Source organism: Rhinopithecus bieti, unplaced genomic scaffold, assembly GCF_001698545.2.
Source record: "Rhinopithecus bieti isolate Rb0 unplaced genomic scaffold, ASM169854v2 scaffold_11161, whole genome shotgun sequence".
Lineage (NCBI taxonomy): Eukaryota > Metazoa > Chordata > Mammalia > Primates > Cercopithecidae > Rhinopithecus > Rhinopithecus bieti.
Genome location: NW_016806937.1, coordinates 466,836 through 490,807, shown reverse-complemented (window position 1 = coordinate 490,807; position 23,972 = coordinate 466,836). Strand labels below are relative to the sequence as shown.

General features: G+C 55.8%; 1 protein-coding gene across 1 annotated transcript in view; it reads right to left on the bottom strand.

Moving 5' to 3' along the window:
- GNAO1 (G protein subunit alpha o1) overlaps nucleotides 1-23,972 on the bottom strand; it is a 76,558-nt gene that overhangs the window by 5,267 nt on the left and 47,319 nt on the right. The window contains exons 2-5 of the mRNA XM_017878770.1: nucleotides 14,825-14,985; nucleotides 8,509-8,637; nucleotides 6,518-6,647; nucleotides 2,402-2,555 (exon numbers count right to left, since the gene is read on the bottom strand). Coding sequence (XP_017734259.1) covers nucleotides 2,402-2,555; nucleotides 6,518-6,647; nucleotides 8,509-8,637; nucleotides 14,825-14,985 — 574 coding nt within the window. The remainder of the gene's footprint in view (nucleotides 1-2,401; nucleotides 2,556-6,517; nucleotides 6,648-8,508; nucleotides 8,638-14,824; nucleotides 14,986-23,972) is intronic.

The window sequence follows — 23,972 nt, the reverse complement described above, 5'->3', positions numbered from 1 at the left end:
CTCGGCCTCCCAAAGTGCTGGGATTACAGGCTTGAGCCACCGCGCCCGGCCTGTTATTATTATTTTTAATAGAGATAGAATCTCACTATGTTGGCCAGGCTGGTCCTGAACTCCTAAGCTCAAGTGATACTCTCATCTCGGCCTCCTAAAGTGCTGGGATTACAGGCGTGAGCCATTGTGCCCAGCCAATCACCAGTATTAAAGGGAGCACTGTTTCGTGAAACTTCCATTTTCCTTTTATACATGCATTTATGGTCTCCTTTTTTTTTTTTTTTTGGAGATGGAGTCTTGTTCTGTCACTCAGGCTGGAGAGCAGTGGCGTGATCAAAGCTCTCTGCAACCTCTGCCTCCCAGGTTCAAGTGATTCTCAAGCCTCAGCCTCCCAACTAGCTGGGATTATAGGTGTGCGTTACCACGCCTGACTAATTTTTGTATTTTTAGTAGAGATGGGTTTTGCCATGTTGACCAGGCTGTTCTCGAACTCCTGACTTCAGGCGATGCGCCCACCTCAGCCTCCCAAAGTGCTGGGATTACAGGCATGAGCCATCACGCCCAGCCACTTATGGACTCCTGAGGCAAATGTTGCATCTTACCGTGGGTCACGTGCAAGGAGGTTTGAGGGCACTGGGCTCATGCAGGTATCCCTGGCTGATGCATGCCCTGTGGGTGGGCCTTTTCCTTTGGGAGTTCACAGAGCAGGCTTTGACATCACCTCCTGCGGCCACTGCTGGGCCAGGTGGCAGGAGGAGCCTACAAACTTCTTGTTTCTGATGTTCACTCACAGGGGATTAACAACCGCCTGGCTCAGATGCTACCTTCCTCGGGGACACCACATTGAGCTGGTTCCCAGGTAGACACAGGGAGAGGAGAGTCTAGAAGAGAAGCTTCTAGTTTGGGAAGGGGCAGAAGAATAGGACCCCAGCTTTGCACTGAAGGCCCTCAGCCTCCAGGAATCCATGCCAGGCACAAGCAGGGCTGTGACAATCTGTGGAGGGGGCAGCAGGGATGGGAGCTGGAGTTCAGAGCCGCAGCTCTAAGCTGGAGTAGGCTGCTGTGCAGAAAGCCTGGAGGGTCTGCCAGACCTCAGCTCTGCTCAATCTGGGCTGGAGGTTGGGGAGTGTCCTAGGACTGCAGCTGACTACTCAGCCTCCCTTGTCCCCTCCTCCTTCCCCACTTCAGCCCCAAACTGGCCTTGGTAACTGACCTACCCCACCTGTTTCCACTGCCCCAAAGGCCACAAGCCCAGGTCACTAGGGCAGGATCCACAGGCCCTCAACTATGGCTAGACAGGAAGCTGGCTGGGAGCTTCCAGGGAGGCTGAGCCCTACTCAACTACAGCTGGATGTGCCTGGGTACTGGCCTGCCAGGTACTCAGCCTGATTTTGGGGGATGGGCGGAGGCAGGAGGTAGGAGAGCTGTGCTGCTTGCCTGGCCCCAAGCACCCGGGGTGCCCCACTGGGACTCTGTCGGCCCCTGCTTTGTGCCCTCCAGGACTCAGGGCAGGTTGGGCTGAGGGTGCCCCACTTCTCCTCCCACTCACTTCTCTGGTCAGGGTCTGGCCATCTCAGAAGAACTGATGGGCACCCGGGCTATGCTAGGGCCCTGTAACTGCTCTGGGGTCACTGACCAGGGCTGCCACCCTGCAGCTCCTCAGGAGACCCTGGTCATGCTGCCTTCCTGGCTGCCCACCCACCCCATGGTCAGGTAAACCCACCACAGCACTAGCAGGGCTGGCCTCTCATCCCTAGCACCCTATGTAGGGGGCCAGGGCTCTGCTGCTTACAAAGCTCTGTGATTTGAATCTTGCAGCAGCCCCGTGTGAGTTACAGGCATAACCCTAAAGGCAAGAGCAGACAGGCGGGGAGCGCTTCCTATGTGAGCACCACATGAAGCTCTGCGTGCCCATCAGCTCATTCCCTCCTCAGAGCACCCGGTGAGGGAGGCGAGGGCAATTACAGCCATCACTCCACCTCACAGACCCAGAGACTGAGGCTCAGAGACGCTGCATGACCTGCCTGAGCTGCTTGTGAGTGGCAGAGCTGGGGCATAAACCTTGGGCTGCCTGACTCCAAGCCTCTGTGCCCCGCCCCTCATCTTCTCAGCGTTCTCTTGTCACAGAGAGCCCCTGTGCGCAGACAGTGGAGCTCAGGCTCCCAGAGGCCACCATGGTCGCATAGCTCACAAGTGGCAGAGCCAGGGCTCCACCTGCTTTCCCTGATGAGGAAGTCCCGGCTAGCTGCCCCTCCTCGCTAGAGCACAATCTGGGGGCAGGGTGGGGCCTGTTTGTGTGGATTCTCTGTGGCAGAGTCGGGGGCATCCACCGAGCACAGGAAGGGTGGACTGGGCTTTGGGAATGGGGCCCGCTCCCTTGGGGGCCTGCTGTCCCTGGAGGGGTCTCTACCTGTATATTCGGGAAAGCAGATGGTGAGCGGGGACTTCTTGATCTTCTCTTCAAATATGTCCTTCTTGTTAAGAAACAGGATGATGGACGTGTCTGTGAACCATTTGTTGTTGCAGATGCTGTCAAAAAGCTTCAGGGATTCGTGCATGCGGTTCTGCAACAGAGTGGAGGGGCGAGTGAGGGGCGGCAGCATCCAAAGCCCTGACCCACCACGGCCAATGACACAGCGGGACAAGCAAAGGGAAGGTCCACCAATGTGGCTGGACGCACCACCGGGACAGAGACCACCAGGACGGAGACGGGAGGATCCACAAGGACAGACGGGACGTGGTCCTGTTTCATTCCACACGCAGGCAGGGCGGGGCGGAGCAGGGCTGGGCAGGGGTGGGGAACGCTGCCCCCTTCCAAAGAGAGCTGGCCCCAGGTGGGGGCAGTGAGGTCACTGGAGAGGCTCCAGCTCATGGAGAGGACATGCACCATGCACGTACAGGGCAAGGGCCACAACCACCACCGAACGCATCTGCGCAGAACCCCGCTCATGCAGATTTCTCTACCAGGGTCTCATTCGGTTTCGACAGCGAGGTTGGAAGGGTGCACGCATTCGGCTGGGAAACATTAACCGAGGACTAAGAGATCCTCGAATTAATCCCGAGTTGGAAGCAGACACCAGGGGGATAGCGTCTCGGGGGTGAGCTTGCTGTGGCCTTGGTGTGGTTGGTGGTTTCGTTGGTGGGCTGGGGCTGGGGAGGCTCTGGGAGAACTGGTTGTTGGGGCTGGTTTCTCAGTAGAGGGGCCAGAGGAACCCCAAGATGAAACACAGCAAAACAGATTAAAGCAGAGAAGAAGATAAAAACCCAATAGGAGAAAGAGAAAAATACTGAAAATTGGTTCAACCAGTCTCAGGGCCAGGGCATCCTGGCCAGTTTCTGCAGAGAGCTCCGTGTGGGCTCACAGGGGCCATGGCCATCCTGGGCCTGTGGACCGCAGGGCAAGAGATGCAGGATGGGTAGGATGAGCCCAGGCCAAGTGGCTGGAGAGGAGTGCGGGCGCAGGGGCAGGCTGGGCAGGTGTCACAGCAAAGTCACCCAGCGGCGCCCTGAGAACCTGCTGCTTTCAACTCTTAGCTGATGGATTCGGTTGGAGGGAGGTGCTTCATACCTTCCGGGCTTGGAGGGTCTCTCAGAACTGGTTTTGGCCTTGATTTGGCAAGATAAGGCCCTGCAGGCGGTGGCGGCGACTGTGGTAGTGGAGAAGTTGTGGCAGCCGCAGGCCCGGCTGGGTGGTGCTGAGAGCAGGTACGAGGCCAGGACCAGGCTCTCGGGCTCCCGGGATGCAGCGGACAGGGCGGCTGGAGGGCCAGCGGCAGCCACTAGCCCCAGGGCTCTCCTGGCCTGGCTCTAGGAGCTGCTTCCAGACACCTTTGTCACGGGCTGTCACCCCAGCTCTCACCCCAGGCCAGAGAGGAATGCGCAGCGTTGACCAGAGGATGGCTGAGGACCAAGGCCTGAGTCCCTGGGGCCTGGCTCTTGCCTGAGGCAGACAGAGCTCCCACATCCTAGAACCTGACCTCTAGCCATGGCGTCTGAATGTAGTAGCCGCAGGAGCTATTCACTGAGTGATGATTCCTGCGTACAGGCACATTTACAGCTTTTAGCCCAGTGGTCCTCATGTGGCCTGCGAGGCCATTCTACCATCGTCACCATTTACAGAGGAGGAGGTGCAGGCCCGGGCTGGGTGGGGTGGTTGCCCATGATCACAGAGGTGGCAGGGGCGATGCTAGACCCTGGACCAGATCTGTCTGACTCCCAAGTTACCACCTCTGCACGCGCCCCCAGCACACGGCGACGACTGCTTAGTTCTACAGCAGCAGTATTCTTGCTGCCACCATGGCAATGAGCTGCCTTTGTGGCTGCTGTTAGGTTGCAAAGTCATCCCCATTCCCTGCACGAGTTGCTACTCTTCCCCAGGCTGCGAAGGTGGCCAGCTTTGGGGAAGGAAGGACACAGGAAGAGCCTGCCTGTGACCTTGGCTCCACGTGCTTTGGCTTCTCCAAGGTCCTCTGCTCCAGCCCTTGTGTGGAAGGGTAGGGGAAACAGGGCAAAAGGAAGGTGAGAGAAGGTGAAGACTGGAGGGCAAGTGCTCCAGGCAACAAGGCCCACAGGCTGGAAGGTCACCCAGTGCCAGGCCCAGCACCAGGCTCATGCTCACTGGGGACCCGTGGGCCGCAGAGCTTGGGGCCTGTGGCTGCTAGGCCCACCCAGACGTCCCTTTGCTTCCGTCTTCCAGAGGTGAGTGAGAGCCCAGCCCCACGGCCGGTGGGCCTGGGACTTGGGTTGAAGCCATCCACAGGCCTGGCAGGGCAAGTCCAGGGAGAGGCTGGATTCCAGGGGGAAGGGCCCTCCTGGCTTCCTGCCTCCAGCTCCTTTGCTGTCTTTGAAACCATGGTGGACACAGGGAAAAAAGGTGAGCCAAGTGGAGCTCAGACCCCAGGAGTTGGAGCAGTGGCCCTAACAGCGTAGAGTCCAGCAGTGAGGAGTGGGAAATGTTTGGGCAGTCACTGTGGGGGCATGGTCAGGAGGCTGACCTGGGCTTTGGGTGGCCAGTGAGTCTGGGTCCAAGCATGGCCCAGGAAGTGCATCCACCCTTGCCCCACTCAGCATCAAGACTCAGCTGGTGACTGACATCACTGCCTGCAGATGCCATTGAGAACAATTACAGCAGAAACCCAAGTCAGGGGTACAAGTGGGCCTGAAATAGGAAGAGCCAGGTGGGTGAGCCTGTACACGGAACGGGTCCAGACTACCCACACCACCAGCCCAAAGCCCCATCACTCTGTGTAAGCCCCTCAGGGCGGCGGCTCCTCCTCCCTATAGCACTGTGCCCAGTAGCCCACACTCCAAAGCTCATCCCATCCTCGCAAAGCCCAGTGGACCAGTTGGGCCAGAAATGATGAGGAAACAGACCCAGAGAGAAGACAGGCCTCACTCAAGGCCCAGTGTGACAACAAGCTCCACCTCCAACCTCAAACCCTCAGTGCCAGCCCGCAGAGGCGTGGGGTGGGGTCTGCATGTGTTCTAGACAGAAGGAGATGACAGACGCCAGGCTGTGACCCCATGGCCTATGGGCCCCGCTGTCAGGAGTGTTGGGGCTTATCTCCAGTGACCCTGTGGGCCATGCTCAGTGCCTGGCGGGCTGCAGCCCAGAAGGGGACCATGAAGTAGACCCGCAGGCTCAGGGCAATCACCAGTCACCGCACAACCACCAGCTTGGCACTGCTGTCCCAGAAACAGCTCCAGAACGCTGCACATGGATCACCCATCCCACTGCCGACAGCCCCCAACAGGCAGGTACTATTATTATCCCCCTTTTACGGAAAATAGTAACTGAGCCAGGAAGGGTGCTGCCTAATTCAGCAGCAAGCCAGTGAGTAGCAGAACCAGGACTAGGCCCAGAGGAAGGCTGCACTCTCCCAGGGGAATGTCCCCTCGCTGAGGCCCCAGGCTGAATGTGAATCTGGCATTTGGCAAAGGAGCCCAGAGCCATGACTGTCACTCACCAGCATGTCCCATCCCCATTGCCCTTCCTGGCCCATCAGCCCCACACACTGCTCCCCAGCACCCCCAGCCCCACACAACTCTCCTGCAGCATCCTGGGCCCTCCCCACCTCTTCCTCAGCATCCCCGGCCCCACACTGCTTCAGCAGCATCTGAGGCCAGTGCCCCAGGGATGGCTGTCAGGCTAAGACTGCTATTTCTGTTGCATGTACATTCTTGCTTGGCTGCCTCCTGGTTTTTTAGGGTTTGCTTAATTTTGCTCTGGCCTGATGGCCTCTGTGACTCCACCAAGTTACGGAAGAGGCACATTCTGCATGGCTATGTGTGATCAGGTTGCACACACAGGCTCCGTCACACTGGCATCATGAGGCATTTGCCTTGGCAATACGGAATTGGTGGAGAGAGCCGGCACGGCCCACCCATGATGGAAACCTCTAACCATGACAGCTGGCTGGACCCCAGAGCCACTGCGGGCACCTGAGGCCCAGTGCTCAAAGGGCTCGCCTGTCCTGCGGCCGTCTCCTCAGTGCTGCCCCCTGCCCGGGGGGCCCAGGCCACTTACCGTGGTTTCGTCTTCGTGGAGCACCTGGTCATAGCCGCTGAGTGCGACACAGAAAATGATGGCCGTGACGTCCTCGAAGCAATGGATCCACTTCTTGCGTTCAGATCGCTGGCCTCCGACGTCAAACAGCCTGTAGGAGGCATGGAGTTGGTAGGCGCAGGGTCCAGGCAGGTGAGGGCTGCCTGGGGATCAAGCTGTGAGCATGCTGAGAGGCAGAGGATGGGGCCCACGGTGCTCAGAGCCTCACTAGAAGCCCTTACTAGAAGACCTCGTCATTCCAGGTGCTGACAGAGAGCTGGATCACTGTCATCCCCAGGCACTGCCCCCAGTCTGTCCTGGGACTGGCTGTGCTCACATATCATGACTCAAAGACCTGCCCTTGCATCTGAGGCATTTTACTAAGAGGGCGCATCTGAGCCACCCCCAGGAAGGACTCTGAGAGTCCTCCTTTCAGAAGGACCCTCCTCTCAGTCTATTCCTTCCTGGGTTTGCTCTGGACAAACTCCAAACCAGTGTGGCGGTGAAGCAGGCAGGAGATGTCACCTGTTATGTGGATGGCAGAAGTGAGCCACCCATGGACTTAGGACATGCCCAAGCTGGTGAGAGTCCAGCTGCAGTGGAGCTGGGTCTGGCTGTGGACAAAGCTGGCGCTCTCACCTCTGCCCAGTACGGCCCCTTTCTGGCCAATCAGAGCGTGGCCTCTTCCCCCTCTCAGACTCTACCCCCAAGGGGGCACAAAAACTCTGGGAGAGATTGTGGGCAGGTGGGACTTATGTCCTGGAAGTAAAAGGTCAATCTCCCACCCCAATCCCCAGAGTGAGGAGCCCTGCAGCCTCCAGATCTGGGACGCCTGCTGACACACAGCCTGCTAGAGGGGAACAGGGAAGGATCCCTGGTCCCACCGGACACAACAGAGCGACTGCAGGCAGAGATTAAGAGTGGGCTTGGAGCAAGGAATGGGTCTGGTTCTCATTCTATCACTGGCTCCCCTAGATCCCACCTGCCCATTTGTAATGCACGGGCGTTGGCGGATGGCCTCTGTGGCCCCTCCAGAATGCTTATTCTCAGACCCTGCCTTGCTGGGCCAGGTTGAGCTGAGATCCCCATCCTGTGCTCCCATTGGAGGAGCAGGAGAGACCAAGGAGCCTGGGAAGCCAAGAGAGGCCCCTCAGGGCTGCTCTGACCAAGGTTTTGCTTCCCAGGTCCGTGGAGGCCTAGCGGTTCCTGGGCCCAAAGCCTCCGCCCATCAGTCTGAACAGGAGTGGGTGGGAGTCGGGGACATGGGAGGCAGGGAATATTAGGATTCAGCTCTCCCTGCAGGGGGTCCCTGCCCTCCCCTTCTCTGCTGGCCTCTCTTCCCTGCAGGATGGAGCAAGGGCTCCCAGGCCTCCGTGCATGCAGGTTACTGCAGGTGGGGACACAGCACTGCAGCAGGACCCGGGGAACCACTTCACCCATCAGGCCCCTGCTCTGAGGCCCAGAGCCCCTGGGTTCTAGCCATGCTCCGTGCCTGAGGAAAGTTCTGCTCTTGCTAGGCCTCAGCTTCCCACATGTACCAGGAGAGGGTGGGTCCGCGCTCTCTGCTCCTTCCAGCTCTGGGATGACGTGGGTCCTCAGGGTCTCACAGAGGCAGCCTGGGCTTACCCAGCCCCCCTCTCGGCCCCTCCCCGTAAGGTGATCTTGGAAGGGTCCCCTGGTAGCCCACCTCCTCCTCCTCCTTGGAAGTCACCTCAGGGACGGGCTGCCCCTCCTTGTCCAAATCCTCCCTGCTCCTTACAGCCTCACTCTGGGAAGGAAGCCTCCTTGCTCACCGCAGCCCCTAAACTTGGCAGAAACACAGGCAGGTTCCTTCTGGTATCCAGCTGCCTGCCCCAACCCGTGGGGTCCCTGGGGCAGGATGATGTTTGGGTGCTGCCGACGAAATGCGCTGAGAGGCTGGACATGTCCCCTCTTAGCCCTCGCCAGGGCCTGGGGGCCTCCCTGGGCCTCACCTGAAGTGGAGGTTCTTGAATGTGAAGTGGGTTTCTACGATGCCAGTGGTTTTGACCCTGGTTCGGAGGATGTCCTGCTCGGTGGGCTGGTAGTCGGCGGCCCCAATCCGATCCAGGCTGTCCAGGTAGCTGAGGACAGCAACAAACAGGCGACCATGGACCAAACGCCTGAACATTGTTCAGGACTGGCCAGGCCACCCACTGTCGGAGTCCAGTCTCAGTCAGGGCCCCTCCAGGTCACTGTGGAAACGATATCACCTCCATCCCAGGCCACAGGGAGTGGGGGCGACTGAGGAAGAGGGTCTTAGGGTCTTCGCCTCACACTCTCATTCATAGCCAAAAGGGCGATGCACACAGCTCCTGGGACACTTAGACAAAGTCAACCTTTTACATGAGACTACCATGTTTATAATAATACTGTTTTGTCATTTCTTCATGTAAAAAATAATAATGGCCAACAGACAGGTTCTATTCTTTCCATGTGTAACCATGTTTCATGCATCATTTCCCTGAGTTAAATGTACTAAAACTGGGGCTCATCGAAGGTAAGTACTTTGCCTGAGGCCATGACCCAGACCTTTGGCCCCAGAGGCCATATTTTATTACTCGCTGGGGCTTCGGAGGCCCCCGAGCAGCTCCCTGCCTTCTCCACACTTCCTTCTCACTTACCAAGGGGTCTGTGTGCCCCTTCCAATTTGATGCTCTTGGAGGCTCAGGGCTACACAGCCATACAGCGGCTGGGCCTCCCTGGGACCCAGTCTTTGGAATCAGGGCTCTCTACCCCTGCTACCTCTTGCTGTGGGAACAGACCAGGCCTTTGCACGTCACCTGCCCAGGCCTCAGGCCAAGCACTCAGAGGATGCTGCCTGCAAGGGCTTTGGGGTTCATTATGGGTTAAGTTTGAATCTAAAGCCAGGGTAGGATCTGGGAAACCAGGAAGTAGGGAGCTGGGCCAGGCCTGAAGGAAGACTCAGTGATCCACAGAGCCTGCCAGGCCACCCATCCCAGCTGCCAGGGTGAACCACAAGCAGCCCACAGGGAGGAACCCCGAGTGTCTGAACCACAGGACGATGTGGGGTCCCATGCTGCATCTGCTTCAGGACCTGCTAGGGGCCAGCTTGCTGGCTGGACCTGCAGTCACCACTGCATGAGAGACGGGCATGCTGACCAGCTCATGAATGTCCACAGGGCTGGGAGGGGCAGATGCCGTCACCAGTTAGGGTGTTCACTGATAGAACCCAGTGACAATCCTTGTGAGAATGACGTTAAGAAAAGAAAACAAAAGGGTGGATTCCAAGGCTCAGGGCATGGTGGCTCACGCCTGTAATCCCAGCACTTTGGGAGGCCGAGGTGGATGGATCACGAGGTCAGGATTTCGAGACCTTCCTGGCCAACATGGTGAAACCCCGTTTCTACTAAAAATACAAAAATTAGCTGGGTGCCTGTAATCCCAGCTACTCAGGAGGCTGAGGCAGAAGAATCGCTTCAACCCAGGAGGCGGAGGTTGCAGTGAGCTGAGATCGTGCCACTGCACTCCAGTCTGGGTGACAGAGCAAGACTCTGTTTCAGAAAAAAAAGAAAAAAGAAAAAAAAGAAAAATGAACTTGGCTGGGATTCCAGTCCAGTTCTGACTGGCTCCAGACCCCATGCTCTTAAATTGGACTCTATTAACATTTTAAAATCCAGAAGAAAACTTAAACAGGACTCCCGGTCTCCTCTCCTGAGCCTGACTGCCTTCTGTGGAAGGGCACGATGTGGGGATGGGGGTGAGGGAGCCAAAGCTGCAGAGCAGACCTGTACGTGCCCCCAGCCCCACAGCCTCCTTGCCAGCCAGTGGTATCTGGGCAGGCTCTGGTCTCAGCCAGAAGGAGCCCCTCCCAAGCCTCTGTGCCTGCCCTGCCCTGGCGCCCATGACCTCTGCTTCCAAGCTGTGAGGACGTCCCCCGCATCTGCAGCTGGACACCAGCCTGGAAGTGTCTGGTCCTGCTCTTCCTTTCCCAGCCAGGGCAAACCATCTTTAGACGGGCAACCTGGCCCTCTGGCCTCTCTGTGCTGGCCGAGCCTCATGCAAGGAGACGGCTGTGGAGGGTGGGGTGAGGGGTGGGAGAACTGCTTAGCAACCCAGTCGGGAAGGCTGACGGCGCACCTGCTGCCCATCCCACCTACCCACTGTTCCAGGAGCTGGGGATGGGGCAATCAACACAGCCCCACCTTCCCAGGGCCTGCGTTCCAGGGGAGTGTACACACGTGTGTGAGGTGATAAACAGGAGAGTCAGAGATACAATACATCGGGAGGTAGTGTCAGAGAACGAATCAGGCTATTAGTGATGGGGGAGGCCTACTGGGGGCTGCTATTTGATGCAAGGTAGTTGGGGAAGGTGTCTGGACAGGGGAGACTGAGGGGAATGAGGGACCAAGTGGGTCTCGAGTGGCCCGGTGGAAAAACTGGCAGGTGTGGTGGCAGGAAGCACACGTGGAGGGGCCAGATGGTGGGTGAGGCTGGGAAAGGTGGTGGAGGTGAGGGTGGCCAGAGTCCGGCTGGGGCAAGCAGGCCCTTGAGGTCATTGTCAGAGCTTGGGCTTTTACTCTGAGTGAGACGGGAGCCCCTCGAGGGTTCTGGCCAGAAGCATGTTGACAACGGCCCTGCTGCTGTCAAGAGAGCAGGTCAGCAGGTGGGACCTGCAGAGCTGCTGTCATCACCAGATGGCACTGGCACAGTGGGGGTGGTTGTGGAGGGTGTGAGTGGTCAGAATCTGATGTACCTGCCAGAGGAGCTGCATCTGCTGGTGGCCTGGGTGTGGGATACAGGAGGATGAGCAGAGGTAGACATACCTCCAAGTGGTGGAATGAGACACATGTAGAGGGAGGGAGGAGCACACAGAGCAGGTTCTATGGGGAGGATGGGAGCCAGGGGTCCCACGGGCTCATGTTAACTTGAGACTTATTTGATGTTCAAACAGACACTGAGCAGGCAGAAGTCAGGAGAGAGGGCTGGGCTAGCAATATGAATTCGAGAGTTGTCCAAGTGTACAAGGTGTTTAAAATGAGACAGGAGAAGGTCACCAGGCACCAGGCCTCTATAGGAGGTGCTTCTGGGATGGAGCTTGGGGACGGGATACAGCAGCCCCCAGCAGACCTCCCCTGTCATCAACTGCCTGGGTGGGTGGGCAGGAGGCATCAAGGGAGTCTGGAAAGGGCAGCCTGAGAGGAGGAGGGTGCTGAGAGTGAAAGGAGGTCCCAGGTACTGGGGGACTGAACCCTGAGCCCTGAGTGGGAGGAGGCTGATGGAGCAGCCCCCAGGATAGGACTGGGCTATGAGCCATCTCAGCAGGCGGAGGAGCAAGAGCCCAATAGGAGTGGGGTCAAGAGAGAAGGCAAGGAGAAGAAACTTCGGGTGCCAGCATGGACAACGCAGTGGGGAACTGGATTTGAGGAAACCCAGCGCCAACCAGGCCCCAGAGTACCTTTCACAGCCCCTGGATGGATGTGCCCAGGGTTTCTGGGACCCGCCTCTAGGTGGTTATCCAGAGGGGAGAGTCAGCCCTGCTCAGACAGGCCGGGGGGCACGAAGAGTCTGCTCAGGAACCTGTGCCCTGGTCCCTTCCCTGTGAAGGGCTGGGCAGAGAGGTGCTTTGATGGTTGGGGCATTAGGATGTCAGTGGCACCCCCTGGAAGCACGTGCTGTGGCAGCCCTGTGAGGCCTCCCTCTCCTTTCCAGCACAACAAACCCACCCTGATCTGCTTTCTATACTGGGCCCAAGACTTTGTCAGAAGCTGAGGTCTAACTGCTAAAACAGGAAATGTACCAGGCCCTTCCGGCCCTGAGCACCTGTGTGTCCCCTGCCTTTCCTGCCCTCTCCCAGAGGGGAGACACAGAAGGCTCAGCCATGGTGACAGAAGAGAATAGTAACATCATCAACCTGGGAAGTGGAAAATTTGAAAGAAGGCAGAGACGAGGCTGCAGGGAGGAGAATTTCCTCAGCTTACTTGGTGGGGAGTTGACAAATACTGACTCAAGTTTCTTATTTAAACTTATAAAGGTAAGCACCGGAAGAACTAAAAATAATCCTGTAACCAGCAAAAAGCCGGAGGTGAAGGTGGAGAGCGGTGGAAGGAAGGAAGGTGAGCTGAGCTCCCTCGATGCCAGAGTGGGTGGCCGTAAATACTATTTTGAGTCGGAGGATCAAGTTTTTCTGGATGCCACTGGGACAAATAAATGGAAGTGGGTAAAAGTGGGAGGGGCAGGGCTGGTGAGGGGAGTAGGAAGAAGATTGCTTCTCATTTTATATGCCTCTGCATTTGTTTAAATTTTTTTTTCTTGTAATGGATTCATGTTATAATTAGTGAAATGGGTAAAAATGTAAGTGGAGAGCAGGATTTGGTGAGCCACTAGAAGACAGATTTGGGCCTTGCTGACTCTCGGGGAGGAGGCCCTGGACTCCATGGCAGGGACAGGGAGTGGTAGAAGGGAGGAGGGCAGCTGAAAGTCACTCTCTCCTGCCTGACTCTGGTCTGTGATTTGAGCATACGGAATGGTGGACACTGAGCTTCTGGGCTCACTGCCCTGACCACCAGGGTGTCCCTGGGAGCTCATCAGGCCCAGAGACCTAGGTAGTCATCACCTGGAACTCACAGGACTTTGGCATTTGCCCTGCGGTCAATCTAGGTGTGCAGAAATGGGAAGCCGCTCCTGGCCTTGCTCAAGTCCCTAGTCTGTTGGCTGCCGTGTGGCCTGTGGAAATGTCCAGGAGTGAACATTGGCCTCAGCCATTGTCCATTGGCATTGCGTAGATTCGGGTTTCTTAATCTTGGCACTATGGATGTCTGGGGCCACGCAACTCTTTGTTGTGGGGGCCATCCTGCACACTGTGGGATGTTTAACTGCATCTCTGGCCTCTACCTGCTAGATGCTGGGAGCACCACTCTAGCTGCCAGGAGCACCACTTTAGCTGCCGGGAGAACCACTCTAGCTGCAGCCATCAAAAATGTCCCCAGATGTTGCTGAATGTCCCCTGGAGGCAAAATGGCCCCAGCTGAGAAGACCTGGTGAAAATGGCTGGACTGGATCATGTCAGAGTCTTCCCAGTCAGTGGGGTAAAGTGCAGAGGCTCCTTGCGGAAAGTCCCCACTGAATGTATGGGCACCAGATTGCAATTGCAAAAGTGGGGTGTGTTTCCCAAAAGCCAAGGGGGCAACCCCAGTGTCTCCATGACAGAAGAAATGTCCCTGACCAACACTGACCATACCAGGGCTCTGGAGCCTCCAATCTAGGGGCCAAGGGCATGGAAGCAGTGAGGATGTCCTTGGAGATGCCTAGAGTGATAAAGCTGTAGCCAATGGACCTGTGACCTGCAGTCATGGGAAGAGCCGGGAGCACCTTCTAACCAGCTCCAGCTTTTACCACTTCCTACTTCTCCATCTTCTCTTCTCTCCTCTTCTTTCTCCCTCTGTCCCCTTCCTTTCCTCCTTCCACCCTCCGGCCCTCCTGTCATCTCCCTTATTTAGTTATAACAGAGTATTAAAGTATACATTTATTATATTAGACTTACATATTCCTTATTTATTTATTTGAGACGGAGTCTCGCTCTGTCGCCCAGGCTGGAGTGAAGTGGCCAGATCTCAGCTCACTGCAAGCTCCGCCTCCCGGGTTTACAACATTCTCCTGCCTCAGCCTCCCGAGTAGCTGGGATTCCAGGCGCCTGCCACCTCACCCAGCTAGTTTTTTGTATTTTTAGTAGAGACGGGGTTTCACCGTGTTAGCCAGGATGGTCTCGATCTCCTGACCTCGTGATCCACCCGTCTCGGCCTCCCAAAGTGCTAGGATTACAGGCTTGAGCCACTGTGCCCGACCCTTATTTTTAATTTTGAAGATAAGGGAATGGAAAACTTATTATTTTCTCTAAAATAAAACAAAATGGCACCACTTATTTTCTGTCTATATGGCTGCTGGTTTGGTTTGTATTTATGGGGTCAGGGGCTCCCCATGAAAAACCAAAGCTGCTACACTTGAAAGCCATCTTTTTGCAATGCCAGGCACTCCTCGGGACAGGCCAATGACAAAGTCCCACCCTCTGGGAATTTCCACTGTGTGGTTGTCTCTTGTGTCCTCTGCCTTCTCTGGCCTCTTCCTTCTCCTGGGGGGCAGGAAAAGAGGCCCCTTCTCATTCCTTCCTGACACCCCCCACCTGTAGTAGAACATCTCCCGGCAGGCATCACCTCAGATGAGAATCCTTGCTCTGCCAATCCCCATCGCCAGTCCCCTTCCACTCCCGCATCACTGCCCGGCTCCAGGCTGTGCACCTGCTGGGACACTCACTATTTGGCAGAGTCGTTGAGCTGATACTCCCGGGACCGGTTGAAGCACTCTTGGATTCCTGAGTCGCCCCAGAGCCGCATCATGGCAGAAAGCAGCTCTGCAGAGAAGGGCTCGGTGTCTTCCATCCGACTCACCACGTCGCACACCATCTTGGCGTCAGCCTGTGAGGAGAGGTGGATGGTGGGCTTTAAGACTTCGGTGGGGACAGAAGACCCCTGCCAGCCAAGGGCTCTCCCCTGGCTGGGACTGTGATGAGGACCCAGCCAGTGTGGCAGGACCACAGCTCAGCTCACAGCCTGCTCTGGGGAGGGCCACGATCTGAGCACACACAGTCGGGGTTCATGGGGCCTGTGGGGCCTTCTACCACATGGACATCCTAAAGCAGGAGCTCCAAGCCACAGCCCATGGGGCCCCAGAGTTTTCCGGGGCAGGAAGGGAGAGTGGGCTGGGCTCTGTTCTCCACCCTCCAACTCAACCAGCAGCTCTGCTTTCATCCTGAAAACACAGTTATTTTGTTTGGGGGAGAAAAAAAGTGTTATTTGCTGAGTTGTAATTTTCTACACTTCTTACGCAGGCTGGAATGGAGTCCTTAGAATTGGGCTATGTGGAGGAGCAGGTGTTTCGGTGGAGAATTCTGGTTAGCTGAGGGATGGGCCACAGGGGGGCTGTGCCTCAGGACTGGGGGAGGGGAGGGACTGGTTGCCAAGTGAGTGCAGATGGCAAAAATATCTCATGCCAACATTAAATCTCAAGAACTTTGGCCCTTGGATTGCTCAAAGTCAAAGGCCATTTTATTAATTTTTCTTGATTTGTTTGTGACCTGGGGCCTACCTTTCTCTGGGGGCAGGGGAAGCCCCTAGGTCAGGTGAAACATGGGAATGGGAAAGGACAGGTAATGAGCTTAGAGCGCTCTCCTCCTCTGCCTCCTCCCTTCCTCCTTGTCTGAGTGGGTGTAGCTGAATTTGCTTAAGGTGCACAAGTGTAGGCTGAGCCTTCTTGAAATTACAGAAAAAGTACTGCATAATTAACAGGATTCTTCCCCTTCCCTTCATCCTGGATATCAAAGTAGGGTCACCTGTTTTCAAAGACTACAATCACATGCATGTAACATCACAACCAGGAGTGTGGTAGTCTTTGAAGACAAGAAGCCTCCTGGAGACATCCCAGGACTGCACTGTCACTGCCACCTTGCACACGGGAGTAGTACTTAGTGTACAAAGGATTTGGTGGACACACTCTGTCCTCAGAACCTCCCCCACCTCAGGAGCGAGTGCCAGGAGCTGTGTCATTGGGCCTTTCACCCCTCCTCTGCCCACACCCATTGTCCTGTGCCTCTTCAGCTCCTCCTGCTAAAGGCACAGTATATTTCCTGTCTGCTTGATGTTGAGTATGGCACAGGACTCGCCACGGTCCACAGAATGGTGCAGGAGTGGCACTGTGCCAGCTCGAAAGGCCATTTTTCTGCTGGTCCTCATGGGCCCTGCCATCGCCATGAGGCTCTGTCATTCATCCTGGGAAGAGGACCTGGGGAGCTGGTGGCCTGGGGGTGGGATACGGACAGAGTAGAGCCTGCCCTGGGTCTCTGATCTACAGCAGAACTAAGTGGCTGGGTTTAGGAGAGGCTTGTTAGATGGCATTGCTGTGGCACAGCTAATACAGTATTACCATCCCCACTTCATAGTGGGGAAATTGAGGGCCACAGAGAGGAAGACACTCACTTCACAACCCGATGGTGAGTGGCAGGGCTGGGACTCAAGATGAGGTGCCTTTGGACTCCAGGCCCACCCTCTGTGATCACACCCCCCTGTGCCAAGAGCACCCTGGATGGCCGACAGTGCCTGGTAGAGGGGTCTAGACCACAGCTGAACTGGCCTTGCCCAGGAAGACCTGCACTCCGTCGGAGGCAGCCACAGCCTTTCGTGTCCAACTCGGAGTAGGTGAGAGCAGAGCAGGTGCTGCCCCGGGCCACCCTCCTGCCTCTGCCCATGGAGCTCACTGCCTCGGGGGTATAGCTGGCTGCACAGTTTGGGAGTCGGTGCCCAGGACAGACAGGAATGGGCAAATACCCAGCTTCCTTGCCCTCCCAGGGAGGCAATTCTGAGACAAGCTACACAGTCAGACAGGATCCCACAGGATGGAGCCCCAGCTGCCAACGTGGCACAGTTCCCCTTCATGGCTTCCCTCCCTTCCTGTGTGGCTTCCCCACTGCCTCGGTGCTTCCTGAAATGACCTCCCAAATAAACTCCTTGTCTTACCCAAATCCTTGTCTCAGGGAAGCTTCTAGAGGAACCTAAACCTCTAGACGCTGTCTTGAGGACAGCAAACCCGTCTCAGCCCCGGCACCAGACATACCCTGTCTTCTTGCTCTTCACATATCTCTGTGGCTGACAGGACTTTGCTCAGACCACTCTCCTAACCAAAGTGCAAGTTGACCACCACCTGAGTGGCCCCTCTGTCCCTGGCTGAATCCTAGCAGGCCCTGAGAACATCCCTGCCTAGTGACCACTGCCTGCCCGCGGGGCACCATGCTTCAGGGTGTGCACCAGCTGAGTGGCACTGCGAGATGTCCCAGCAACAGGGAGAGACATGGCTGGGAGCACAGGGCTGGGCCAGGAGTGTGCTGGACCCTGAGTCCTGTGGAGCCCAGGCCAGCTTCCAGTCCATACCAGGCCCTGGGAACCAGGTATGAGATGCCAAGGCAAGGAAGAAGGGCGATGAGTGGAGGAGGTGGCTGGTGGGCATGTGACCATGCTGGGCCACCTGTAGTCTTTCCCTGGGATTTTTCAAAGGGGGAAGCTTAGGAGGATGTGGCCCCAGAGCCACTAGTATCACTGAGACCAGTGTCCCCCAACCCATGGAGAAGCCTCTCAGAATAAAGCTACCAGAAAGAAGCAGGGAAGTGTCATGGTATTTAGGTCCCCAAGGCTGGATCCCCTTACCCTTCATGTGACCTGGCCTGTGAGCCCCATCCCGTTAGTTTCTGCCACTCACACTAACAGAGACCCTGACTACTACCAGGCCCGAGACAAGATGCTCAGCACTGGAGGAGGTGGAGGCAGGGAGCTGGGGGCCCTCGTCCAGCTGCCTTACCCCTGGTTTCAGCCTGCATGAGTCCTGGAGCCAAGAAGAGAGACCGAGACCCCACTGGGGTCTGGGAGTGGCATACACCAGGCCTACCATCTCCCCGATTTCACAGGCTCTCCAGAATTGGGATATTTTATTCATGTGTGCATTATTATTATTAATTTGAGATGGAGTTTTGCTCTTGTTGCCCAGGCTGGAGTGCAGTGGCATGATCTCGACTCACTGCAACCTCCGCCTCCCGGGTTCAAGAGACTCTCCTGGCTTAGCCTCCCAAGTAACTGGGATTACAGGCATGTGCCACCACGCCCAGCTAATTTTGTATTTTTAGTAGAGATGGGGTTTCTTCATGTTGGTCAGGCTGGTCTCGAACTCCCGACCTCAGGTGATCCACCCACCCTGGCCTCCCAAAGTGTTAGGATTACAGGCGTGCACCACAGCGCCCGGCTGCATGCAGTATTATTATTAGTCAACTATTCTGCCGCAAACCCCTTCAACTCCCAACCCTCTGATTAGGCCAGAGGAGAGAGATTGATTGCCCAGCCCATGGCACGTGGCTCTAGAAGTGAGTGGGAGGCACTGAAAGTCTGCAGGCATCCTTGGGGATGGGAGAGACACACAGAAAATGAGGTCAGCATCTGGGAGTTTTGTGGCCAACAAAAGGTCTATACAGAAGAAGTGTGAGGCCGAAGCTCTTCCAGAATTGAGCTGTCCAGCTAAGGTGCCATTTACATGTCAGAGCCTGTCCACTGCAGAAGGGCGGTGAGAAAGTTCTGGCAGCTGTGCCCCCTCCCATTGCCTGTCCTGGGAAGGAAGCTACAATGGTGCAGAGGCTGGAAGGCAAAGTCCCCATGCTGACCTGACCCAACTCCCAAAGGTCAGTATCCCCAACACCCCAGTCCTTAGGGTCCAACTTCGCCCTCACCGGGCATGAAGATAGTCCGAGCCCCCTTGGCAGCAGTGACCTGGAAAGCCAGCCCTGGGGCCTGGGCTTTGGGTGCCCCAGGCAGGCAGGGATGACTCAGGGCAGCAATAGGTGGGTGAGCAGGGGCGGCGCCTCCACCTGGGGCTAAAAACAGTGCAAGGACTATGAGTCAGGGACCTGCAGCGATCCTGCTCCTCGCGCCTGGCTGACCTCGGGCAATCTTGGGGTACTTTCCCATCTGAGGAATGCGGGTGGTGGACCTGGCAAGAGTTTTCCAAACTTCCTTCTTTGGGCCCCACCTTCACGGTTTCTGCAGATCTGTGGAGCACCTGAGTCAGAACAAGTCAGGACCCGAGAGCAGGGTAGGGGACGCCTATGAGGCAAGACCTTCCCTGGACCTGAGGATCACATGCTAACGTGGGGGCCCCGGAGCCACAACAGGCTTTGCAGGAGGACACTCAAGAGGGTGCAATTTACAAACCGAGGCCACAAACCTATTGTGCTCCCACGTTTGAGCTTCCATGTGTGACCTGGAATTTAATGGGTCCCACTGCAGTAGGATGCATTCTACAGCTTGGGGACATCTGGGATAGATGATTTCCTGGGATTCTCCAGCAGACAGCCCAGGGGTCTAGGCCTTCCCGTTGTGGGCTGGGAGGGGTCCTGTGCTGGCAGCAACACCCCCTGGCCCCCCGCCCTTTCTGCTTTCTCCTGTCTTCCACATTGGCTCAACTCCTTAAACTCAAAGACCGGGAGACTTGCTTGATTTCGCTGCACCTTCCTATGCCCAGTGCCCTGCGGTTCCTCTTTCAAATCTGCTTTCAGCTGTCTGCTCCTCCCCATCTCCTCCCCTACTTCTGAGTCCAGGCCTCCATGGTTCCCTCCCAAGGACTCCCTGCCTCGGTCCTTCTCCTCTTCAGCCTGTTCCTCACACAGCAGGAGACCATTAGTTTCCTCTTAATGTCAATTCTCCCCTTCTCCTTTACAAAAGAATCCAGAAATTTTAGTTGGGCACACTGATATCCAACTAGAAGGCTGATTTTTTTTTTTTTTTTTTTTTTTTTTTTTTTTGCTTACAGCTAGTTGTGACCATGTGACAATTTCTGCACAATGACAGGTAAGCTGAAGTGAAGTAAGGCCTCAGGAAAGGTTGTTTTAAAGGTAAGGGGCACCCTTTTTCTCTCATTCCCTCTTTCCTAATGCTTGGAACTTGGATGTGATGGCTGGAGCTCTAGCAGATAAATGGGATCATGAAGACAAGGTCAACACCCTCGGGATAGTGGAATAGTGATCCAAAAACAGCCTAGGTCAAGGACCAGACTCCACACTATCTGAAGTCATCCTCACACTATCTTCAGTGTGTATTTTCTTAATACTTAAATTCAACTTCTGTCTTATTTAAGGCATAATTTCCAGAGTCTCTGGTATTCAGTTAAACTTAATCCTAATGGGTATAGCTCTTCCTCTCAACAGCTGCCTATCATTCCTGCATTCCAGACTCCTTGGGGGCCTACGAAGCCCCTGCCTGCTCTCTGTCCTGACATCCTCCCACTTTCCCCGTTTCATGGGGCTCCAGTCACACAGCCTTACTCCTGTTCCCCAAATAAGCTGGCAATCCCACCTCAAGGTGCTCCATCTGCCCAGATCACTCTGGTCTCCGTCCCACCCTATCTCAAATGTCACCTCCTCAGGGAAGCCCACCTCCCTGCTCCCACAGCGCACAACACACACCGTGGTACAGCTGGTGCTGTATGTGCCGGGTATTCAGGGCAGGCATTGTTTCCTGATTTCTCACGGTACTGGGCCTCACACAGTGCCTGGTAGAAGCTGGTGCTTAGCCACATTTCCAGGATGTACAGATCCTTGGCATTTTAATATGAGGCCTGGCCCCGGTTTCTCACTCAGTCCTCTCTATCCTCCAGCTCTTGTCAGTTTGTATCTCCCTTAGTGATTACGGCAGGTGGGTATCCTGCTTAGGTGAGGCAGCTTGCTAAAGATCACACCGCCAGTAAGGAGAGCCTGGACTCAAAGTCAGCCTCCTCTATGTGCCACAGCCAGCAGCTCTGGACTTGACATCTCAGACAAGATCTGGCCGCCTGAGGCCCGAGCTGAGAACTAACTGGCACCTAACCTAGCCCCCAAGCAGACAGGAGGGAGATGCATAGGATGGAAGGGCCAGGCCTGAGGGGAAGGAGGGGCTTTGCCAGCACAAAGGAGGGTGGCGGGCTTCATAAGCAATTACTAGAGCCAGGAGAGGCCCTGCTCCTTAGTCTGCCTGCTTTTAGGGATCTGGGGGACGGGGCTCACACTGAGCCTGAATTTCCTATCCAAGGCTCCTCCTGGGCCTATGGGGTGTGTGTGGGGGGGTATTTTCTAGCACCGTTTTCTCTGCTACGGCCCCATCACACTGCTGTTTCTTGCTGGTCAGAGCATGCCTGGGTGCCCAGGCCATATGACACATGACAAAACACACACATGTCCTCTGGGCAGACTCACCAGGTGCTGTAGTCTGATTGTTTATGTCCCCCTAAGATTCTTATGCTGAAATCCTAACCCCCAAGATGCTGGCATTTGGAGATGGGGTTGTTGGGAGGTGATTAGGTCTTAAAGGTGGAGCTCTCATGAAGCGGGTTAGTGCCCTTATAAGAGAGGCCCCAGAGACCCACAGCCCTTCCACCACGTGAGGACACAGCAAGAAGGCGCCGTCTACGAGAACGTAGTCCCCACCTGACGCAAGACTGTTGTGTGAACAGCACCTTCATCTTGAACTTCCCAGCTTCCAGAATTGTGAGAAATAAATTTCTGTTATTTATAAGCCACCCAGCATATGGTATTCTGCTATAGTAGCCTGAATGGATGAAGATACCAGGTCTGGCCTGTGAGCGTTTATGCAGGGCAGACTGCTAGAGCTGACTTTTTTAGAAAACTCACTGTGTGCTCCCGCCCCGGCAGTGCTGCAGGAGAGACAGCAATGACCGCTTCCAGGTGGTAGTGAAGGCCTGCCCGCTCCTCTCTGCCCAGCTCTGCTCTGCTGGGCAGCTGCCCTCTCCGCCTCTGTGGCTTTTTTCTCTTGTTTTCTGGCAGAAGAACCCTAGTTCCCAGAAGGGAAGCACCCTTCTCCAACCCAGTCTGAGCGGTTTGTGTTGAGCTGAATCTCCCGATTCTAGGGGTGGACACATGCTGTAGGCTTGGACAACCCATCTCACCGGCCTGGGAACAGTCTGGGTTAGGCAAAGAATCCCTATTTGTCAAATTAGACTAACAATCAGTCTCCAGTACTAGCCAGCCCCAGGACACTTGTAGCAGCTATTAGGAAAGAGAGGCTCTCAAAGGGAGGGCCCCTCTGAGTGTGCAGCCATCAGGGAGGAAAGCAGAACTGAGAAGGAGGCACCTGAGTCATGAGAACATGTCAATGCCTGGATCCAGCTGTGCCTGCAGCCACAGAGACCTCTGGGCTTTCTAGTTACTTGAGTCAATCAACCCCCTGCTTTGAAAAATCCAGTGGAGGATATGTTATTTGTTTGTTTGGTTTATTTTTGCACTTGTACCCCACATAGTCCTATTATGCTCCCTAATCTGCCAAGGCTAATGTGGGGCCGACCTCCTGCAGGAAGACCCCTCCCATTCCTGCAGCACCACTGGCTTTCCCGGCATCTGAATCTGATCCTCTCTTACTATCTGACCACACCCCATGCACAGTGCCCACATGCCGTGGGGTGTTTCCTGTGTGGGCGGCCCCTCTCTCTCCCATGGGACTGGCAAGGCACTAGCTGTGTTGTGAGCACTGGCCACAGGCTGCACACTAAAGGCAGTCTGGGGGATTCAGTAGCAGGCAGTCCTGTAAGGAGTTCATGGATATGCATGTCTGCCTGAGGCATGAAGGAGTGGGCCCCTCTTCCCACCACTGTCCCCATGGGTCTGAGGCCCAGCTACAGAGAGGAGGGGAGGGGCTCTCTGTTGTGTGTGAGGAAAAACCTGACTGCGTTTCCTCAGGTGTGCAGGTGCAGGTGGGATGGGTTTTGCAGTCATTAAGGGCCCAGAATGCCCCCACCTCATCATTCTGCGCCTGCTGGAATCCACCATGGAATCCAACATCTGACTTTCCTGCCACCCCACACCTTTTGAGGAACCTCCTCTGCTCACTCCCTCCTTGGACTTTTAGTCTTGCTCCATGCAGCCTTCTGGGGGCTTCAGACTGCAAATTCAGGAGCTACCCAGACCTGAGCTCCAGCTTTAGCTTCCAGCTTGAGCAAGGGGTATCACCTTTCTGAGGCTCAGTGTTCTCACCTGCAAAATGGGGATGACAGCACCATCATTTTCTTTGCAAGACTTGTGTGAACAAACGGAGGGAAGTGAGCACAGGGATGGCCCTGAAGGGTGGGCTGCGCTGGTGCCCACCCAGTGGATGAGTATACATGGCTCCACCTCATGGGCTGCCCAGGGCTGCCACATAGAGATAAGAGCAACCTGCCCACCCTCATGATGATTGGGGGCATGGGAGGAGGATGGGACTCTTCTTTAGGGCATGGCTGGGGCTGTGCATTTCTGAGTGTTAACAGTAAGTGAGATGCCATTCTTATGGGTTTAGGATCAGGAGGCCAGGGCAGGTTGTCATTTCTCAAGGCCACCTATAGGACTCTTTTCCACATCAATGATTTAAAGACAGCAAGAACATATTTTTTCATAGTAACCAGTACAATCTTTCCGATTAAATGATACCTCATTCTTAATGCTGACAAATAAATGGCTCTAAGCTGCCATGGTGGAGGTGAGGCATTTTTGGGGAACCTCGAGGCTCTGGAGAACCCCCTACGTAAACTTTGCACTGCACCTGTGAGCAGCTAGAGAAAGGGGTGGGCAGGGAGAGGAAGAGGCCTGTGGAGACAGGGCCCAGGGGACATTCCAGCATTGAGACGGGGTGGGGAACTTGGTACAGGTGTCCCCCAGAAGTGGGTTGCTTTGGGCTGCTGCTGGGGAGCAGGATGCCTGGGAGGTGGTGGGGTAGTGACGCTCCAGAACTGGCAGTACACAGGGGGGTCCCTTATCCTGGCACACAGGACCTGTGTCCTGCCACGAGGATATGTGCTGCTGGCGGCTGGTCACAAGTGTGCTGGGGAAGTAGTATCCCGGTGACAATCAGTA